This window comes from Brassica rapa, chromosome A05, assembly GCF_000309985.2.
Source record: "Brassica rapa cultivar Chiifu-401-42 chromosome A05, CAAS_Brap_v3.01, whole genome shotgun sequence".
Taxonomy (NCBI): domain Eukaryota; kingdom Viridiplantae; phylum Streptophyta; class Magnoliopsida; order Brassicales; family Brassicaceae; genus Brassica; species Brassica rapa.
The window spans coordinates 13976783-13995147 of record NC_024799.2 but is presented as its reverse complement, the minus strand read 5'-3'; the positions used below and the strand labels follow the sequence as shown (position 1 = coordinate 13995147).

General features: G+C 35.9%; 3 protein-coding genes across 3 annotated transcripts; 1 reads left to right on the top strand and 2 right to left on the bottom strand.

Moving 5' to 3' along the window:
* Positions 1 to 1463: 1463 nt before the first annotated feature.
* LOC103868786 lies at positions 1464 to 3993 on the top strand. Its single transcript, XM_033292640.1, has 3 exons — positions 1464 to 2357; positions 2505 to 3377; positions 3523 to 3993. Exons 1-3 carry the CDS (start codon positions 1464 to 1466, stop codon positions 3991 to 3993), a joined length of 2238 nt encoding a protein of 745 aa, XP_033148531.1.
* A 1685-nt stretch (positions 3994 to 5678) lies between these two features.
* On the bottom strand, positions 5679 to 6176 carry LOC103868785 (uncharacterized protein At4g04775-like). Its single transcript, XM_009146852.2, has 2 exons — positions 6009 to 6176; positions 5679 to 5939 (listed from the first exon to the last, which is right to left on the bottom strand). The coding sequence occupies exons 1-2, from the start codon at positions 6174 to 6176 to the stop codon at positions 5679 to 5681; spliced, it is 429 nt and encodes a 142-aa protein (XP_009145100.2).
* Positions 6177 to 8417: 2241 nt separating this feature from the next.
* LOC117134356 lies at positions 8418 to 11540 on the bottom strand. Its single transcript, XM_033292639.1, has 6 exons — positions 11103 to 11540; positions 10836 to 10904; positions 10657 to 10752; positions 9733 to 10482; positions 9267 to 9662; positions 8418 to 9086 (listed from the first exon to the last, which is right to left on the bottom strand). Exons 1-6 carry the CDS (start codon positions 11538 to 11540, stop codon positions 8418 to 8420), a joined length of 2418 nt encoding a protein of 805 aa, XP_033148530.1.
* Between the last annotated feature and the right edge of the window lie 6825 nt (positions 11541 to 18365).

Here is an 18365-nt window from a genome sequence, read left to right as displayed (position 1 = left end):
ATATTTTGAGTTAAATAATAAAGTATTACCGTCTCGATCTCTGCGAAGGCGTCGATGTTATATTAACCAACATGACTGAGTTATTTCAAATATCTTTGCTTAGTTATATGAACATTACATTAATGGATTATTTCCTGATACTTGAATTGCCTGAAGAGATTCAGTCGTTAGTGGTTGAACGTGTGGCCGGTAACTCCTTCATAGATCTATATGGCCTAAGAGCATCGTGCAAGACGATGAAGGCGTTAGCAGAGCGGAGCAGGGTAAACCATTTTTACGATGTGTTATCCGTTCCCATGAGACTCAATATGCCTCCTAAATTGTTTAAAACTTGCTATGCAGAGAGAAATCCAAGCACACTTTATATGAAGGGTGTACAGTTTTTCTTCACATTTAACCTTCAGGAAGAAGGACTTGCTTTCATGAAGCTTGCAGCGGATGAAGGATATGAGCGTGCTGTGTATACATACGCAATGACTAGAAAAATATTTTGGGGTGATGAGGAGTATTTTGCTCGTTTTACGAGGGAATCAGTTGACAGGATCGGGAAACTAGTTCGATCTCTAAAATGGGCATGGGGTTTGTCGCACAATGACGAGTTTCTGGCAAAGTGGGACGAGTTCATTTCAACCGTTGTTCCTTCGTTCTACAGTTGCCAGTGTGTTCCTGTTACGGAGCGAGATTGGATCTTGTGGTACATTGAAAACAGTAAGGGTGACAAAATGTGTAACCGCTGTTTCTGGATCAAAGAGTTGGGGCTCTTCTTCCGTGAGTATGAACCGATGAGCGTGATTATGGACACAAGGGAGTGGTGAAGATGTATTCTATCAGAATCTTTTCTCTTTTTATGTTCTTTGCTGTGACATTATTACGGCTGTTTTATATTTTACATTATGGCTGGGTTGTTTTCTTTTAATTGCGGCTGGTTTTTGTAAAAAGGGTTCTCTTCAATTACGGCTGAGTTTTAGTTTCATAATGACTGAGATATTTTGTTGGAGTGTTATTAAACTCGAGTATAACTGGGTTAATTAAATACGTGATAGCCGAGTTGTTGTTACTTAAAGGCTGAGTTAATGTTAACTTTTTGGCTGAGTTTTATAAAAAAAATCCAAGATACAGACTCAGAATCCGCCATGTCAACAAACTCCTTGCCATGTCATCACTAACGAACAAAATTTATAACTTGCTTTATGAGACTGTTCATGTTCTTGTTCATTTTAGTTATCTATCGTCTTCATCTTTCTCAGTTGGTTATGGATCCGGTAATTATTGTTTCCGATAACTGGATTAAGAAAAACAAATATGTGTTCAACGTCGACAGTAGAGGGTGTAAAGTTCTTAATTTAGATGAGAAAACAACACATGAAGATTTTGTAAAGTCTGTTCTCGAAGATTACGGATTGAATGATTTGAAGGATCATATTGAGCTTAGCTACATGTTCTCAAATAAAGCATTGAAAACGATGGCGCACGACACTCCACCAGTTTACGTGTCCAATACTCGGCAATTGCAAGGTTTTCTAAGCCTGAAGAAAATCGAACGACTACGTCTCTGTGTGGAGATTACGGAGAACAGAGCAAGCGAGAAGAGTAAAACATTGTTGAGCTTTGGCTCAGAAGCAGAAGCTTCAGTAGTTGAGTCCAGAGACGAAAATTACAGTGGGAGTTACGATGGTTGCAGTTTGGAGAAGAAACAAGAGGATAATGAGAATGACTGCTCTAGTAATGTCGAAGGAGAAAAACATGACGTAGTCGGAGAAGATGAAATAGGCGAAGAAAACGAAGAAGATGATGAATTTGAAAGCCGATTTGATATGTTCGACGATTCAGACGGTGCGTCATCTTATGATGATAACTTCAGCTCATATGGTGAGTCTCCTACAGATGACGAAGATTCACCAATGCTACCTCCCAAGAAGAGATATCAGAACTTCTCGATGAGCGGATCTAAAGGGAATCTGGAGGTTCTAAGTTTGGTGATGTCGTCGATAGACATTGCGGTAGGTCAACGTTACAATAGTATAGACGATTTGGAGAGACGACTGAAACTTCTTACAGTGAGGTATAAATTTGATTTTGATGTAGAAACATCAACCCCGACATCATACGTTGTTAAGTGTTGGGTTGATGGATGTCTCTGGAGAGTTCGTGCTTCTACCCTAGGAGAATCCAAGGCGTTTGTTGTTCGTATTTACAATTCGAAGCATACATGTTCCTGCACAGAGCGTTCTAATCGATCTCGACAAGCAACACCATATATTTTAGGTATGTTGTACAAGAACTTTCTCGGCGACGTTGGTCCGGCCGTTCGCCCTACGATCGTCGGAATAGCTATCACTAAGCAGTTTGGTATAAAGGTAATTACTTTATTGTGGCTAAGTTATTTTTAACGTCACGGCTGATTAATGTCAAATGTAAAATAGGGTTGAGTTATTAAGTACGTTATGGCTGTCTTAATTATTTGATGTGGCTGAGTAATGAGGATCGTTTTTTCATGTGAACAGATGGATTATTGGAAATCACACCGGACGTTGAAATTTACAAGGGAAATCGATGAGGGAACACCTGAGTGTGGGTTTGAAAGCTTGCCTTCTTACTTATACATGATAAGAAGGGCAAATCCGAGTACAGTTACGCGTCTTCAAATCGATGAGCTTGGAAGATTCATTTATGTGTTTCTTGCCTTTGGTGCGAGCGTTAATGGGTTTCCTTACATGCGCAAAGTTGTTGTAGTCGACGGTACGTTTCTCAATGGTAAATACAAAGGGACGCTACTCACAGCACTAGCTCAAGACGGTAACTTTCAGATTTTTCCAATAGCCTTCGCAGTGGTTGATACAGAAAATGATGATTCGTGGCATTGGTTTTTTACGCAACTAAAACTTCTGATTCCTGACGACGAGGGTCTTGCGATAATCTCGGACAGGCATAACTCGATAGGGAAAGCAATTAAAAATGTGTATCTGTTGGCTGCTCGGGGAATATGCACCTACCATTTATATAAGAACATATTGGGACAGTACAAAGGAAAAGAAGCATTCCGTCTGGTGAAGAAAGCGGCAAGATGTTTTAGAATGTCTGACTTTACTGCAATTTTCGAGGAGATTGAAGCGATTCATCCTGCACTCCACGGCTACCTCCAAAGAGCTGATGTCCGCCTGTGGACGCGTGTTCATTTCCCGGGCGAGAGGTACAATTTGATGACTACAAACATAGTGGAATCAATGAACAGAGCATTGTCGCATGCAAGAGGTCTAAACATTGTTCGTATATTAGAATCGATACGGGTTATGATGACCAGATGGTTTGCTGAATGGAGAGAGGATGCTAGATCGCAGCCAACAACGCTTACGCGTGGTGTCGAGAAACTACTACATGTAAGTCAGTCGTAACAGTAAAAATAAGTCTGCCGTTTCATAAAATTCTTAAGTCAGCCGTTTCATAAAATTCATAAGACAGCCATTATAATTCTTAAATCAGCCGTAATATGTAATAACTCAGTCGTTTCATATTTATTAATAGGGTCGTGTAACTGCCGCCAGAGAATTGACGGTCGAAAGGATTGATGATCATCACACTGAAGTTAAATATGGATCTTCTAGCGAGTCTTTGAATGTTGTTAATTTGGTAGAGCGAAAGTGCACATGTCGGCGTTTCGAACGCGAGAAATTACCATGTGTACACGCAATCGCAGCTGCGGAGTACAATAATGTTTGTCGTATATCCCTGTGCAGTCCGTACTATAACAGTGAATATTTGGTGAGCGCATACGCTGAATCTATCATGCCGGCTGACGAAGCGCAACCTATTCCAGAAATCGTGGAAGACCAACCGTGCTTGCCCCCGGATATTCGTCAGCAACCAGGAAGACCTAAGAAAAATAGGATGAAATATGCTTTAGAAGTTGCACTTCAAAACAAACGTCCTAGGAAAGAACACACATGTTTTCGATGTAGAAAGAGTGGCCATAATGCGAAAACTTGTCAGATGTAAGCAAGTGTTGTATGGATTTTCATGTTTTTGAATTACGGCTGGGTTTTTGTTTCAGTTATATATATTACGGCTGGATTAGGGATTTTCATGTATTTGAATTACGGCTGAGTTCTTGTTTTCACTTATATATATAACGGCTGGATTAGGGATTTTCATGTATTTGAATTACGGCTGGGTTCTTGTTTTCACTCATAATTTCCGCCCAAAATTCCAAACGTCGCGAAGTAAATAACCGGCTTCTCTTATAAATAAGGCATTTCTCGAACGGATGTATATGTTCAACTCTCTATTTTTTACACAACTTCTTTCTCTATCTAAATGGAATATTTCCCTCTTCTTGAATTGCCTGAAGAAATTCAGGCGTTGGTGGTTGAACGTGTGGCCCGTAACTCCTTCCAAGATCTCTATGGCCTCAAAGCATCGTCCAAGTCGATGAAAGTATTAGCAGAGCGGCGTGGTGTATACTATTTTTACGATGTGTTATCCGTTCCCTGGGGACTCAATATGCCTTCGCAGTTGTTGAAATCTTGCTACGCTGAGGGAAATCCAAGCACACTTTATATAAAAGGTGTACAATTCTACTTCACATTCGGCCTTCACGAAGAAAGCATTACTCTCATGAAGCATGCAACAGATGCAGGATATGAGCGTGCTGTGTATACACACGCAATTACTCAAGCAATCTTTTTGTATGATCCGCAGTATTTTCACGGTATTCCAAGAGAATGGGTTCAGAGGATAGGGGAACTAGTACGATCTGTGAAATGGGGATGGGGTTTGTGGCATTCTGACGAGTTCCGCCAAAATAGGGCGCTGTTCATTTCAAAGTTTGTTCCGTCGTTCTACAAATGCCAATGTGCAACACATGTGTGGCGACCATGTTCCTGCTTGTGGCACCTTGATACGACTAAGGATGACAACATGTGTGAGCGCTGTTTCTGGATCAAAGAGTTTGGCTTGTTTTTTCGTGATTTTGAACCGATAAGCGTTATCAGGGACACAAGGAAGTGGTGAAGATGTAATATATCGGTACCTTATATTTTTAAGTTCTGTGCTATTTTCTTTTTAAGTTCAAATGAATGTAATGAAGGCTTGGTTATTGTTTCTTTTGGCTGATTTATTGTTCACCTATGGTTGCATTACTGTTTTATCACGGCTGATTTATTATGCATTAAACACTTGAAAAAAGAGGTTTATTTACGTGCATTGCAAAACGTTCAGATTTCTTAGTTTACGTGCAGACATGTAAAACGTCCATTACAAACAAACGGATGGAGTAATGATTAGCATCGATATTCTCATATCGTTGGCTGAGTTAAAGTAATAATTAGCCTCGATATTTTAAACACGCGCCACCATTAATCGACAACTCAGTCCAATCAAGCAAGTAGAAACGTCCCATTAATAATGAAAGTGGGTGAGTGATAATGTTCGTTGTGGTATAAACAATGATGAGTTAACTAAGTTCCTTTACACTTTACGGCTGAGTTACTTTATACATTACGGCTTCACGGCTGATTTACGTTACACTTTACAACTGAGTTACTTTATACATAACGGCTGAGTTACTTTATACATAACGGCTGAGTTACTTAACAACTAAGTTACTTTATACATAACAGCTGAGTTACTATAATACGTTAAGTCTGAGTTATATTAATCGTAGGCTGACTTACAAAACATTACTAGACAAAGTAGTAATAGTAGCAAAGTAACGACATTCCAACCCCACACACAAATACAAACACATTCCTCAAACACCGACCCTGACTCATACATTCTTCTCCTTTTCCCACATACGCCGTCTTCATTACTTCAATCTCTTTCTCCAACAGAGCAACGTTAACTCTGAATTCCGAGATGTCTTTGTTCATGCCACTTATCAGTGACTTAATATCATCAACCTCTTCAACCAAACACTCATCCGCCCATTTGAATAAATGTCTCTGTTTCCACAATATAATCAGATCTAAGTACTACGTTACAGAACATGGGAAACAAGAACCAAAACGAACCTTATTATATCCTTTTCCGCAGCAATAGTACAATCTTCCTGGATTTGTAAAGGTTCCAGATGTAGAAATGTAACAGGGTTCACCACACCAACACTGTTTCGGTGTTCTTCTTTCCGCGTTCGAACGGCGTCTGTAAGAATTTCTTGAAACGGCCGATGAAGAAGACATTTTTATTCTCAAAACAATTTCAGAAACGAAATGGAATTACATGGAAATAGGGTGAGAAAGACGACATGATGAAACGGCATCGTTTGATGAAACGGCATCGTTTGATGAAACGGCATCGTTTCCACACGCGCCATAATTAAAATTATATTTAAATGTGTCGATATTACGGATTTCCCTCGACTACCCCGTCAGAGTGTTAATAATTAGCCTCGATATTAGGTTTGAGCCGTATTTTCCACATGCGCTATAATTAATCGACAACTCAGTCCAATCAATCAAGTGGAAACGTCACATTACATTAAAAATGTATTATTTACGGCTGAGTTTCGGTCACTAATGGCTGGGTTTATCGTAAACTCGCATTCACAACTGAGTTACCTTATACGTTTTGGCTGAGTTATTATAAAGATACGGCTGAATTAAACAAATACATTATGACTGGGTTATAGTACTTAATATACAAGAAATATGAATTCGACATGTTTACATTCAGGAACCGAAATTAGCAGATTCTCAAAACAATTTCAGAAACGAAATGGAATTACATGGAATTAGGGTGAGAAAGACGACTTAATGAAACGGCATCGTTTCCACAAGCGCCATAATTAAATTTATATTTAAATGTGTCGATATTGTAAATCCCTCGACTACCCCGTCAGAGTGTTAATAATTAGCCTCGATATTAGGTTTGAGCAGTATTTTCCACAGGCGCCATAATTAATCGACAACTCAGTCTAATCAAGCAAGTGGAAACGCCACATTAGAAATTTATTATATTAACATTTACAGCTGGGTTTTTCCGTTTTACAATGGCTGAATTATGATTAATTTATTTACGGCTGAGTTTCGGTCACTAATGGCTGGATTATCGTAAACTAGCATTCACAACTGAGCTACCTTATACGTTTTGGCTGAGTTATTATAAAGATACGGCTGAATTAAACAAACACATTATGACTGGGTTATAATACTTAATATACAAGAAATACGAATTCGAAATTAGCAGATTCAAAATACAGACAAGGCATCACTTTCAGAAACCAAAATTGTCAGGACCAAACTCTTCAAACATGTGGACGAGATCACGCCAGACTCTTGTTAACATCCACGGAGGCTTGTCGCCTCTGATTGCCAAAGTTCTCTTCAAATAGCGCATCTGGCAACGAAATAGCGTTCTGGCCACAAGATTAAAATGTGTCCAAACTGTCAAATTATGCCTTCGATCCCACGTGTTTCTTACAGCGAGTTGAAGAAACCAGCGTTCCTTAAAATGATCGGGAATTGCGCGGTATGTCGGCCAATAGTACTGGTTGACGAGAGAGAGATCACTTAAAAATTTGAACCAAATAGTACTGGTTGTGTCAAGTAATTCACCCGGACCAGGGTATAGAAAAGGGAGGTCTTCACGATTTGCAGAGCTTAGTATCGCATTGACACTGTTCTCTAACATCGTCGAATAACCAGGAACAAACGTCATAACTTTTGATGGGGATAGAGAGTTTTTGTTTAGTTTCTTTTTTAGAGAGAGAAAGTTGTAAGAGAGGAGAGAATATATAGAGAGGTACAGAACGTCAAACGTCTCGAGTTAAAATTTTCCAAGAAGCAGTTATGTTTTTCCCGCCAAACGTCAGGATGAAGTTACACTTTACGGCTGTGTTACAGACCACATTTACGGCTGACTTAGTAAATGGGTTTAGGGTTTAGGGTTTCTTATTTAGGGTTTAGGTTTGCTTTTTTCGGTTTTTAAGTTTGGGATTTGGATTTTATGATGCAAGAATAGTTATAAAAACACAAATTCATGATAAATAACACAATAATAGTTTATGAGTTTTGAATTATGCTCACACCTCATATGTATCAGTTAAGTTTATGAGTAATTGTAAGACAACATATACCTCAAGATCATGATTAATTCTAAACTCGTAGAATTAATAAAGAAGACACATTCAGTTGCTTATATATTCACTTCAGATATATAATTAGAGTTTCAATTTAACATTTTAAAGTGTAAACATTTATTTTTTTTTGATTAATGAGTATGTTTGAGGTATGCTTGAATTATAATATCTTTTTATATATCTATGTTACGATTATAGGGTCTGTTTGGGGTAAGGCTGAGTTACGTATATACGACACGGCAGGATTATAAAAACGGTAACACTGAGTCAAATTTTCTAATAACAACATAAGTCAAGTACAAAATAACAACATAAGTTCATCATAAAACAACAACAACAAAAGTTAAGTACGCCCTAACGTCAGAATATTTCCTCCTTCCGCGAGGATATCTGCTGCCATCTTCACCCGTAAACCTTGAATAGTTTGATCGTTTATCCCATCAAACGTTACACCAAGCACTAGACACTCCACAAACTTCAACGAATACACCCCACAATCGCCAATCTGGGTGTTTTGTGGAGTGTATCTTTTGCTCCTCCTTCTGAATGAGAACTTCTTCCTGCTAATAGGTCTGATACTGGCAGGAATATGTACACTCAACAACGTGGGAATCATGTGCGTCAGCGGTTTAAATGAATTCAGAATTCTCTGCTCACTTTCGGGTGTTACCTCTCCAAAGATTGGATCGTAGCAATCAATCTTCTCCTTCTTCAGATCCACGTGATACGCAACCCAGTGATTTCCGCCGGTTTGAAGACATCCGTACAAGTGATCCACATCTTCATACCACCTCAGGTTTGTTTGAGAATGATCGGGAATCCTACCATTTACCATATGTTCATAACCATTGCCGCTGAACAAGAACAATGTGGGTCCCATCTTGAACTGATTGTAATCGTGAAGCAAAAAACTTTGCCACCAAAGGTCAACGAAGGCAATCCGCTTGGACCAGAATGGAGTGGGCTCTCGCATGGACCTTTTAATGAGGACGTTCATATACGCCACGATATGCTACACAAATAATATGAACAAGTCAGCCGTAATCAAATATATAACTCAGCCGTTATATAAAAAAAGAATATATAACTCAGCCGTTATATAATAAAATAATATATAACTCAGCCGTAAAATTAGATAACACAGCCTTAATAAAATAAAATAATATATAACTCAGCTGTAATAAAGACTTACACTATCAAACACCCATCCATACTCATAGTCCGGCCATGGTCTCTCATGAATGAGTATGCTGTAGAAGTCACTCTCATAATCAGCTGTTAGTACTTCTTTTGTACCTGGTGGTGCTGGTGGTTTGGGTGGAATTGCCTTGATGTATTGCATAAGCTTCTCCAATAGCGCAGGATCAACAGGTGCTAGAGGGTCATATATTGCTGATGAAGGAGTAACATTCTTCCTCATCCACGTTGTTCCATCATGTCCTACCGTCGGAAAATCAAATGATGAAGAAACTGCCGTCGTTGACAACCCTTTTGGAGATAACCAAACATATTTCTCCCGGAATTCCTTAATTATGGCAGATCTAACCAATTCAGAATTCTCGACATCAGACTCCGGCGCGAAATCGTCCTGTTCTGCAACAACTTCCAATGAACTATTGTACATTGCATCTTGTTACACCGTCAGGCGGTGGAGTCACCTTTTTGTACTTTGACCCAGCCTGGTTTTGCTTCTTTAGCTTAGCCTCTTGTTTCTTCTTTAACTCAGCTTCTTTTTTCTTAGCCTCAACCACTTTTTTCTTAGCTGCAGCCTCTTTTTTCTTAGCTTCAGCCTCTTTTTTCTTAGCTTCAGCCTCTTTTTTCTTATTCTCAGCAGCCTTTTTCTTAGCCTCAGCCTTCTCCTTCTTCTTAAACGCAGCATCTGCCTGTGCTGCTTTTTTCTTCTCATCGGCTTCCTCACCCTTAACAATACGCGTGCGCCTGCAGCCACGTCCATAGGCTGGATCCTTAGCAGCCTTATCATCCTTAGTAGACTTATCATCCTTAGTAGCCTTTGCAGGAGAAATTAATAGGAAATCAAGATCATTATCTTTATCGACACCACCAAACTCCTCATCCAAAGCCCTTTTCACCCCTGGTTCCTTTTCAAGCTCCTTGGCCAAATTCTTTTTCTGTCGAGGAGTCGCAGCTACTAACGCTGGACTATTGACAGACTCCTGATGCGTTCGAACCACCGGTGATGCCTTCGATAATGGTGGAGAGGGGTTTGATAATGGTGGAGAGGGGTTTGATAATGGTGGAGAGGGGTTATCATGGTTTTCGAGAATTTTCCCAATCCCCAGATCTTTCAGACGCTCCTCCAGTAAAGCATTCACCCTGTCATCAATGGTCTTTTGGTCCATCAATGGTCTGTTCCGGTCTAACTCGTAAGCTTCCAACCGTGAGTCAACCTGATCAAATTTTCTGAAAATAATATCCAGAGTATTCACAATGGTCGTTAGAGTCGCTTTGTTCTCCAACTCCAACTCTTTGCTACCTTCCTTCTCGCTAGAACCCTTTCCCGCTGCATCAGCTTAAGACTCATTTCCCGCTGCATCAGCTTCAGACTCATTCTATGTCTTAACTTTCTTCTGCTTCTTAGTGGGTGGCTCAGCTTCTGACGAAACTCCACCCTTCATTCTCTTCTTCTCATTCCCCTTCCCCTTCCCCTTTGCATTCCCCTGCTCTTCCCACAAACATTTCACAAATCTACCTGAATGTATGTCTGTTATCAACCTAACGAGTTGTGGGTCGTCATCTTCACCCGGCCAAATAGGAAACATCTCTTCATCTCTTCAATTGAGTCCTTCAAAACCATTCTCCTCACACGCACCTGCAACACCAGGTTATAACAAAACTCAGCCTCCAAACTAACACAAAACTCAGCCATCAACTAAAATAATTCAGCCGTGATTTAACACATAACTCAGCCATCAATTAATATAATTCAGTTGTGATTTAACACATAACTCAGCCATTCAGTAAGTACGAACTCAGCCATCAAATAAATTAAATCAGCGTTAAATCTTACCTCGCCATGCTTTTCGATTTCGGAAGACAACAATTTATCAAAGCTTGCACGTGTACGCTTTCCACCCCATCGCAAAAGCAGAACGTCTTCGTTAATGATCACTCTCCCAAAACTCTCAACGAAGCATGTGACGGATTCATAAGCCCAAATCAATAACGCGTCCTTCATGCCGCTTATTGTGTATGAACCTCCATCTGGAGCCAACGTTTTAATAGAGTCAATTAGAAATTCGTATGCAGTCCGACCCCATGGATACGACCTCATGGCTTCATCGTCGAATACCCTTATTGCACTTTGAAAGGGTATCCTTGAATTGTGATGCAAACAATAGACTCCCATGGCTTGAAGAAGTAGCAGCCCCAACCACTTGCGCTTTTCAAAACTCCAACGCGGACAGAATGCTAATTCTGCCTTCAGTTCATCTAACTTTGGTCCCATCCCAAGCGGCACTTTCAACTCTCCCCAAAACTCGTTGTATTGACTAGGATCAAATTTTTCTGTTGGCAATGGACCTGTGTTTAGCCCAGTGATCTCACCAAACTAGAGCAAGCTAAACCTGATAGCCTCATCAGCCACGAGACACCATATCTCCTTCTTTATAACTCGCAGTTGTCTACACAGTAGATAGTGCACGGTCCTACCAACCACATGCTTTCGCGTTCAGCTAGCCTAGCAACTTCTCCAATGGGAGAGTTCAACAGTTCTTCCCACACATCAAGTCCTATTGTTTCTCTAACGTGGGGGAAATGCCCTGGATGGAAATTCTAATTAATAAGGGTAAAGTTTTGGTGGGTAATCCCCTGATTTAACTTCAGCAGCATCCATCTGATCATATAACCAAACAATAAAATCAGCCACAACAAAACATTAACTCAGCCGCATCATAAGAGTAACACAAGCATAACATAACATTAGGTTATTCACGACACAAATATAACTCAGCCATAACATAACCATAACTCAGCCGCAGCAAAACCCTAACTCAGACGCAACGAAACCCCCAACAAAACAAAACCACAGCCGCAATACAACCCTATCTCAGTCGCAACCGTATATAAATCAGATGAAATATAATACATAACTGACCCACAAACTCAACAAAACACAATATATAACGTTGCGATATCCTACCGGAAAGACGAACTCGTAGATAAGAATGCGGCGAAGACGATTTCGTGCAAACGAGTTCAGAATTCTGTCGATGACGAAGAGTGAGAGTATCCTCGCGGAAGAGGAAGTTAACACAGACAATGTCGACAGAGAGCTATTTCGACGAAGAGGAAGTTAACACAGACAATGTCGATGACGAAGAGTGGGAGAAGAGACAGAATTTTTTTTTCTTCGACGGTTCCTTCTTCGAGACGAGAAAAGTTCTTAGTTAGTTTTTTTAAAAACTTTGATTTAGTTAACTCAAGAGAAGAGACGGTTTAGTTTATATTGTGTTGGTGATGTGTAATTTTAATTAGTGATGTGGATTATATGTTTAAAAATAATTTTAATTTAAAAAAAATTAACCAAAGGCCCTTACAGTCATTTCCTATGGGTGTCCAAACATTCTAGTCATTTAAAAAAGATGTTCAACACTCTAGTAATAAACCAACTTTTGTTATACATTCTAGTCATTTTCTCTTAAATTTTAGGACCAGCCTTGTTTTTGATATTACCTTGTTACACATCCAAATATCTGAAAATAATAGTTACAAACTAGACAAAATTCAGTTGTAAGCTATGAATTTTCATTAGCCAAAAGTTTAAGTTAGTTTGGAAGTGGAAACCATGAAGATTTATTACATGGAGAAGTCAATTAGACATAGTTGAAGATTAATTATCCTTAAAAGTGATAAATTAAACTCTTTTGCCAGTCTATACATTTGAATTAATCATATAATATAGTCCTAACAATCAGTTAAGAGAAAATTAATACTAACAAATAATACAACCGTACCTAACTCAATAAACTTTAAGGGTGTTTTTCAAAACCAACCCATATTTTCAAGTCAAACCCAAAACCAATCCCTTTTTTTTTGTCCATACTATTCATCAATAAAATTTCCATACTATCCTTATGTTTTTGAATTATTCACAAAATTGCCATTTTTATTTATTTTTTTATTAATTTCGAAATTAACAAAAAATCAAATACACCCTAACCATTTCTTCTTATTTACAAAAATGCCATCATCATCAATTTTTCCAACCACCATGAACCACCATTTTTGAGCTCTAAAGCTCTAAAATTCAATTTTCAACCACTTTTTTTCTCATTATAACCCAAAAAATTCATTTTCTCTCATCTCCTCTACATTTCCATCTAAAAAACTCTCATAACTATCATTTTCATAATCACAAACTTCATATTTTCGAGTTTCTTCATTAGTGAATCGTTAAAGATACTTCTTTTTGCTCATATTTGGAGTTTGGACGGTTGAAAAGGTTGGAAACGAGCTTTACACATGAAAAATGTAACTATTTACATGGTTTTCGTTCTTTTTCAGATCTGTGTCGCGACGGTAGACTGTTTTGTATGTCTACGCCTCCGTGGAGACTTACGATGCAGTCTATTTGTCAACGCACGGGTTAGTTTTGCAATTGACCAGACAAATTTTTTTTCTAACGCAGACTTCCCCAGTAGTCTCCGTCTTTACCTTTGACAACAAAAATAAAACTTTTGGTAGACTTACTAAGACGTCTACCTAAAAGAGGTTAGTTTTTCATTTGACCGAACTTTTGACTTTTCAAAATAGACTTCAACGGAAGTCTACAAAATGTAGACTGCCAACGAAGTCTATAAAAGGTCAGTTTTGCATTTGACCAAAACTTTGACTTCGTGGAATAGGTTAGTTTTGTGTTTGACCAAAAAGTTTAAAAAGCAATCAAAAATTTATTAAATTGTAGACTTCATATGCAGTCTTCTTATCTTAAAAAAAAAATGTAGACTGCGTATAAAGTCTACTTTTTTATTTTGGTCAAATGCAAAACCAACCCGTCGGATTTGAGAGTAGACTTCACAAGAAGTCTACACACCCGTAGACGTTCATTTTAATCTACTGATTTGAAGTCAAACTTGGTCAATTGCAAAACTAACCTCTTTCAAAAAAATTCAAACATGTAGACTGCATATGAAGTCTAGTTCTGAAAGTCAAATCTTGGATGAATTCTGGTCAATTGCAAAAAGTAACCTTTTTAAATTGTAGACTGAAATGAAAGTCTACATGTACAAAATTACAACTTTTATTCAACTATAGAAAGCAACCCGTAAAATGGTCAATTGCAAAAACCAACCCAAAGAGTAGACCTATTTGACAGTCTACGTCTGTAAACTGAAAAGAACGTCAACATCTTCAGAGACTAAATATTAAGTCTTCATAGAAAAATCTATAAAAATGTGAATTTGTGTATTATTCATTAAATATTTTTTAGTTTTTTTGTTTGACAGTGTGTGTTAGTTAATCCTAATGGGTTTGAGTGATTTTGAAAATAATTTTTTTTTTTTTATAATTATGAAGGTATAATTCATTTGATTTGACAATGTTGTTAGCTAATAATTGTAGACGTATTTCTAAGTCTTCGTTTATAGTTTTGCTAGTAAGGCTGAGCTTGTTTCAAAGCTGAAGTCGGTGACTGTGGAATATAATTTTACATTTTCAGCATATAAGACAACAAAAACTCTGTATGTGGCTAAGTGTCGTGTGCAAGGATGTGGTTGGAAACTTAGAGCGAGTGTGAAGTATGGGCCAAAGACATTTTGGGTGACAAAATATTCGAAAAGGATGAAGAATCGGAAAGGTTGAAGAATGTTCCTTGTGCATGATGGCTGTACACATGGTAAACTTCTTGAAATGACACAAGAAGATTATGATCTGGACAACAAAATTGAGAAGATGGTGCTAACCTATTCCTTACCAAACATCATTTAAAACAAATGACTCCGAATAGGAATATACTCCTCTTATGCCTGTCACGAATAATCGACAAGTACGAACTTGATCGAGTTATCTAAGACACACTTTGTACGCCTTTGTGTATCAAGCCTGCGCCAATACACTAAAAAAATTTGGATTGACTATATGTTAAATAATAAGTGTAGACGTTTTTGTAAATCTACAAATGTAGACTGCAGTTGAAGTCTACGTCGTAAATTCTATTAAAAGTGTATTTGTGTATTATTCATCATATTTTTTCATGATTTAATTATTTTACAGTGTATGTTAGTAAAATTTTAATGGTCTTGGATGAATTTCACAATTTAATGTGTTATAATTATACACTTGATACTTATTGCAAATTGTTTTGATTAGTGTTATTCTTGAAAATTTTTGGGAAAATTTTGTATAGATTTTCTTCTTCTCACATGTGTGTTAGTTATTATTTTAGCTTATGGTGGTTTTACTTGTTTGGTTGGTTAGATCTTGTGAAAAAATTGATATCTAACAAAAAATTAATAATATCATACAAGTGAAAACAACTAAAAATGAATACAATGTTTATAGATTATGCATTAAAAAATTATTTAAAAATTAATATTTTATTATGAAAGTTATTACAGAGCAATATATTAAAAAGTATTCTTGAGTATGTTTGATTTTTCATAATCTTGATGCTTCAAATAAAGTCTTGGAAAAAGTACCTGCCAAATAAGATAGAGTTATGAGAAAAACATAAGATAAAAAAATAAAATCATATTTTAGTAGACTTTTTATTAAGTCTACGTAAAGTTATTGTTTAGTAGACTTTAGTTGAAGTCTACACTAATGGAAAATTTTCATATCTAAAAGTGTGCATTTAGAAAATTTGAAAATACTTTGTTCTGGAAAATATTTCAAAAATGGTTTTTTGTCATCCTTGTAACAAAGCAAAAAGATAATGTATGAATCTATAAATTTAGTTCATTATAAACACAAAATATCTTATAATGAATATATGGAAAGCTTACATTTTTGGGAAGATGATTTGAAAATATTGGAAGAGAATACCTGCAAAATAAAATAAAATTTTAAAAAATAAGATAAAAATTAAAATCATATTTGAGTAAACTTCTAATGAAATTTGCTTAAAATTCAAGGCTAGTAGACTTCATTTGAAGTCTACCAGCCGTAAGTTTTAAGTAGATTTCAAATGAAGTCTACTCTATCAAAAAAAAATAGATCTGAAAAATAATACATTAAAAATATGAAATAAGTTTAAATCTAAAAAACTTTTAAAAATATGATTTAATAGACAAAATAGTTATAAATTAAAGACATATTAATATGAATTTTAATATGTAACTTTATTTGAATATAAATACTAGAACACATATTTTAAATCTATAGATGTAAACCTTACATTTCTAGGAGGAGAAGAGAACAACTATGGAAGAAAATACCTGCAAAATAAGATAAAATTATTAAAAAACATAGAAAAAAAATTAAAGTCATATTTTTGTAGAATTCCAATGAAGTCTGCTTAAACTTTATGGTTTAGTAAACTTCATATGAAGTCTGCAAGCTTTAGTAAACTTCTTTAGAAGTCTACACTGTCTGATAATTTTCAGATCTGAAAAAATCTATATATTTTGAAATGTGAAAATAATTTTAAATCTGAAAATACTTTACATAATAGAATTTATAAGGTAAACTAGTAGCAAATTAATGTAGAGAGCTTGATCTATAAATTTATTTGAATATAAACATGTAAATACATATTTAAAATCTATTAATCTAAAACTTACATTTTTAGAGGAGATGATGAAATCCATGAGTGATAATACCTACCAAAAAAAGATAATATTGTGAGAAATAAACATAAAAATACACATTTAAAATCTATAGATCTAAAACTTACATTTTTTAAAGGAGAAGATGAAAACCATGAATCATAATATCTAAAATGACAAGATAATATTGTGAGAAAGACTTGAGAAAATTTTAGAGAGAAAGAAGATAATGAGAGAGATTTAGAAACAATTGAGAGAATTTTAGAGAGAAGAGAGAAAGTTTTAGAGAGAAGGGAGAGAGTTTTAAGAACTTGTGCAGCCACTTTAGAGAGAGATTGAATAAATTTTGTTTATATAGGGAGACAAAAATGTAACTAGGTTAAAATTTACGATACTGTAGACTTCGTTTGAAGTCTACTAAAATTAAAATTTTGGAGTAGATCTTACTATAACATAGTAGACCTTTTTGGAAGTCTACTATAATAATTTAATTATTGTTGTTTATTCTTTATTATTTTAATAATTTTAATATATGATTTATTAAATTTATTTCTTTATTTTTTAATAGTTATAGTATATGATTTCACTTTTTTATTCTTAAGGAACTTAACTTAGTTTAAATATAATGATTTTTTGTAAAACAAATTGAAAAATATAGACTGAAAAAGACGTCTTCAGATAAATAGACTTTATTGTAGGTCTACGAAACCCTAAACCACAAATATCAAACCCTAAATGTTTTGCTTGATAATCAAAAAGTCTCATTTATACAAAATATAAACTACTAAACATTAATATGCAGATTTAAGTTAATAAAACAAAAAAAAAAACAAAATCTAAAATCTAACCCTATGAAATCAACTACTAAAAGACATAACATGTTAGAACCTTTTGTTTCTAAACTATGAACATAGTCTAGCACATGATAACCAAATTAGTATATATTCTTCAAAATTGTTCGATTATATGAAATTTTAATTTATTTACTTCATATTATCCATTATATTGATGATTAATTAAAAATATCACAATAATTATTTTTATACATTTTTAAAATTAAATTAGTAGACCAAATTAGAGTGTAGACTACAAAACAAGTCTATAAAGTAGACTTCGTAGGAAGTCTATATATATGTAGACTTCTTTTATTACGTGTAGACTTCCAAAGGATAGAAACGTAAAATACATTTATGTTTTTTGTTTGGTCATAAGGGTGAAACAGTACTTTCACTACTCCTTTAGGTTGATTTTGCATTTGACTGAAAGTGCGGTACACTTTTACATTTGACTTGAATATTTGGGTTGGTTTTAGCAAATGTCCCAAACTTTAAAGCTTGAATTGACTTTTTATTATATGAGACTCTTGACTTCTTCACATTTTGGAATACGATTTCATAAATTATTCTAGATAGTTTTACAATCGAGATACTTTTTTATATATCTAACTACATCAATTTCATACAAAAGACTTAAACCCAGGCCAGTTAGGTTTTTCACCAGATAAATAGCCAACCAAGTGAACAAATGTTAATGCGTTTAAAATCCTAATCATGAACTCATATAAAACA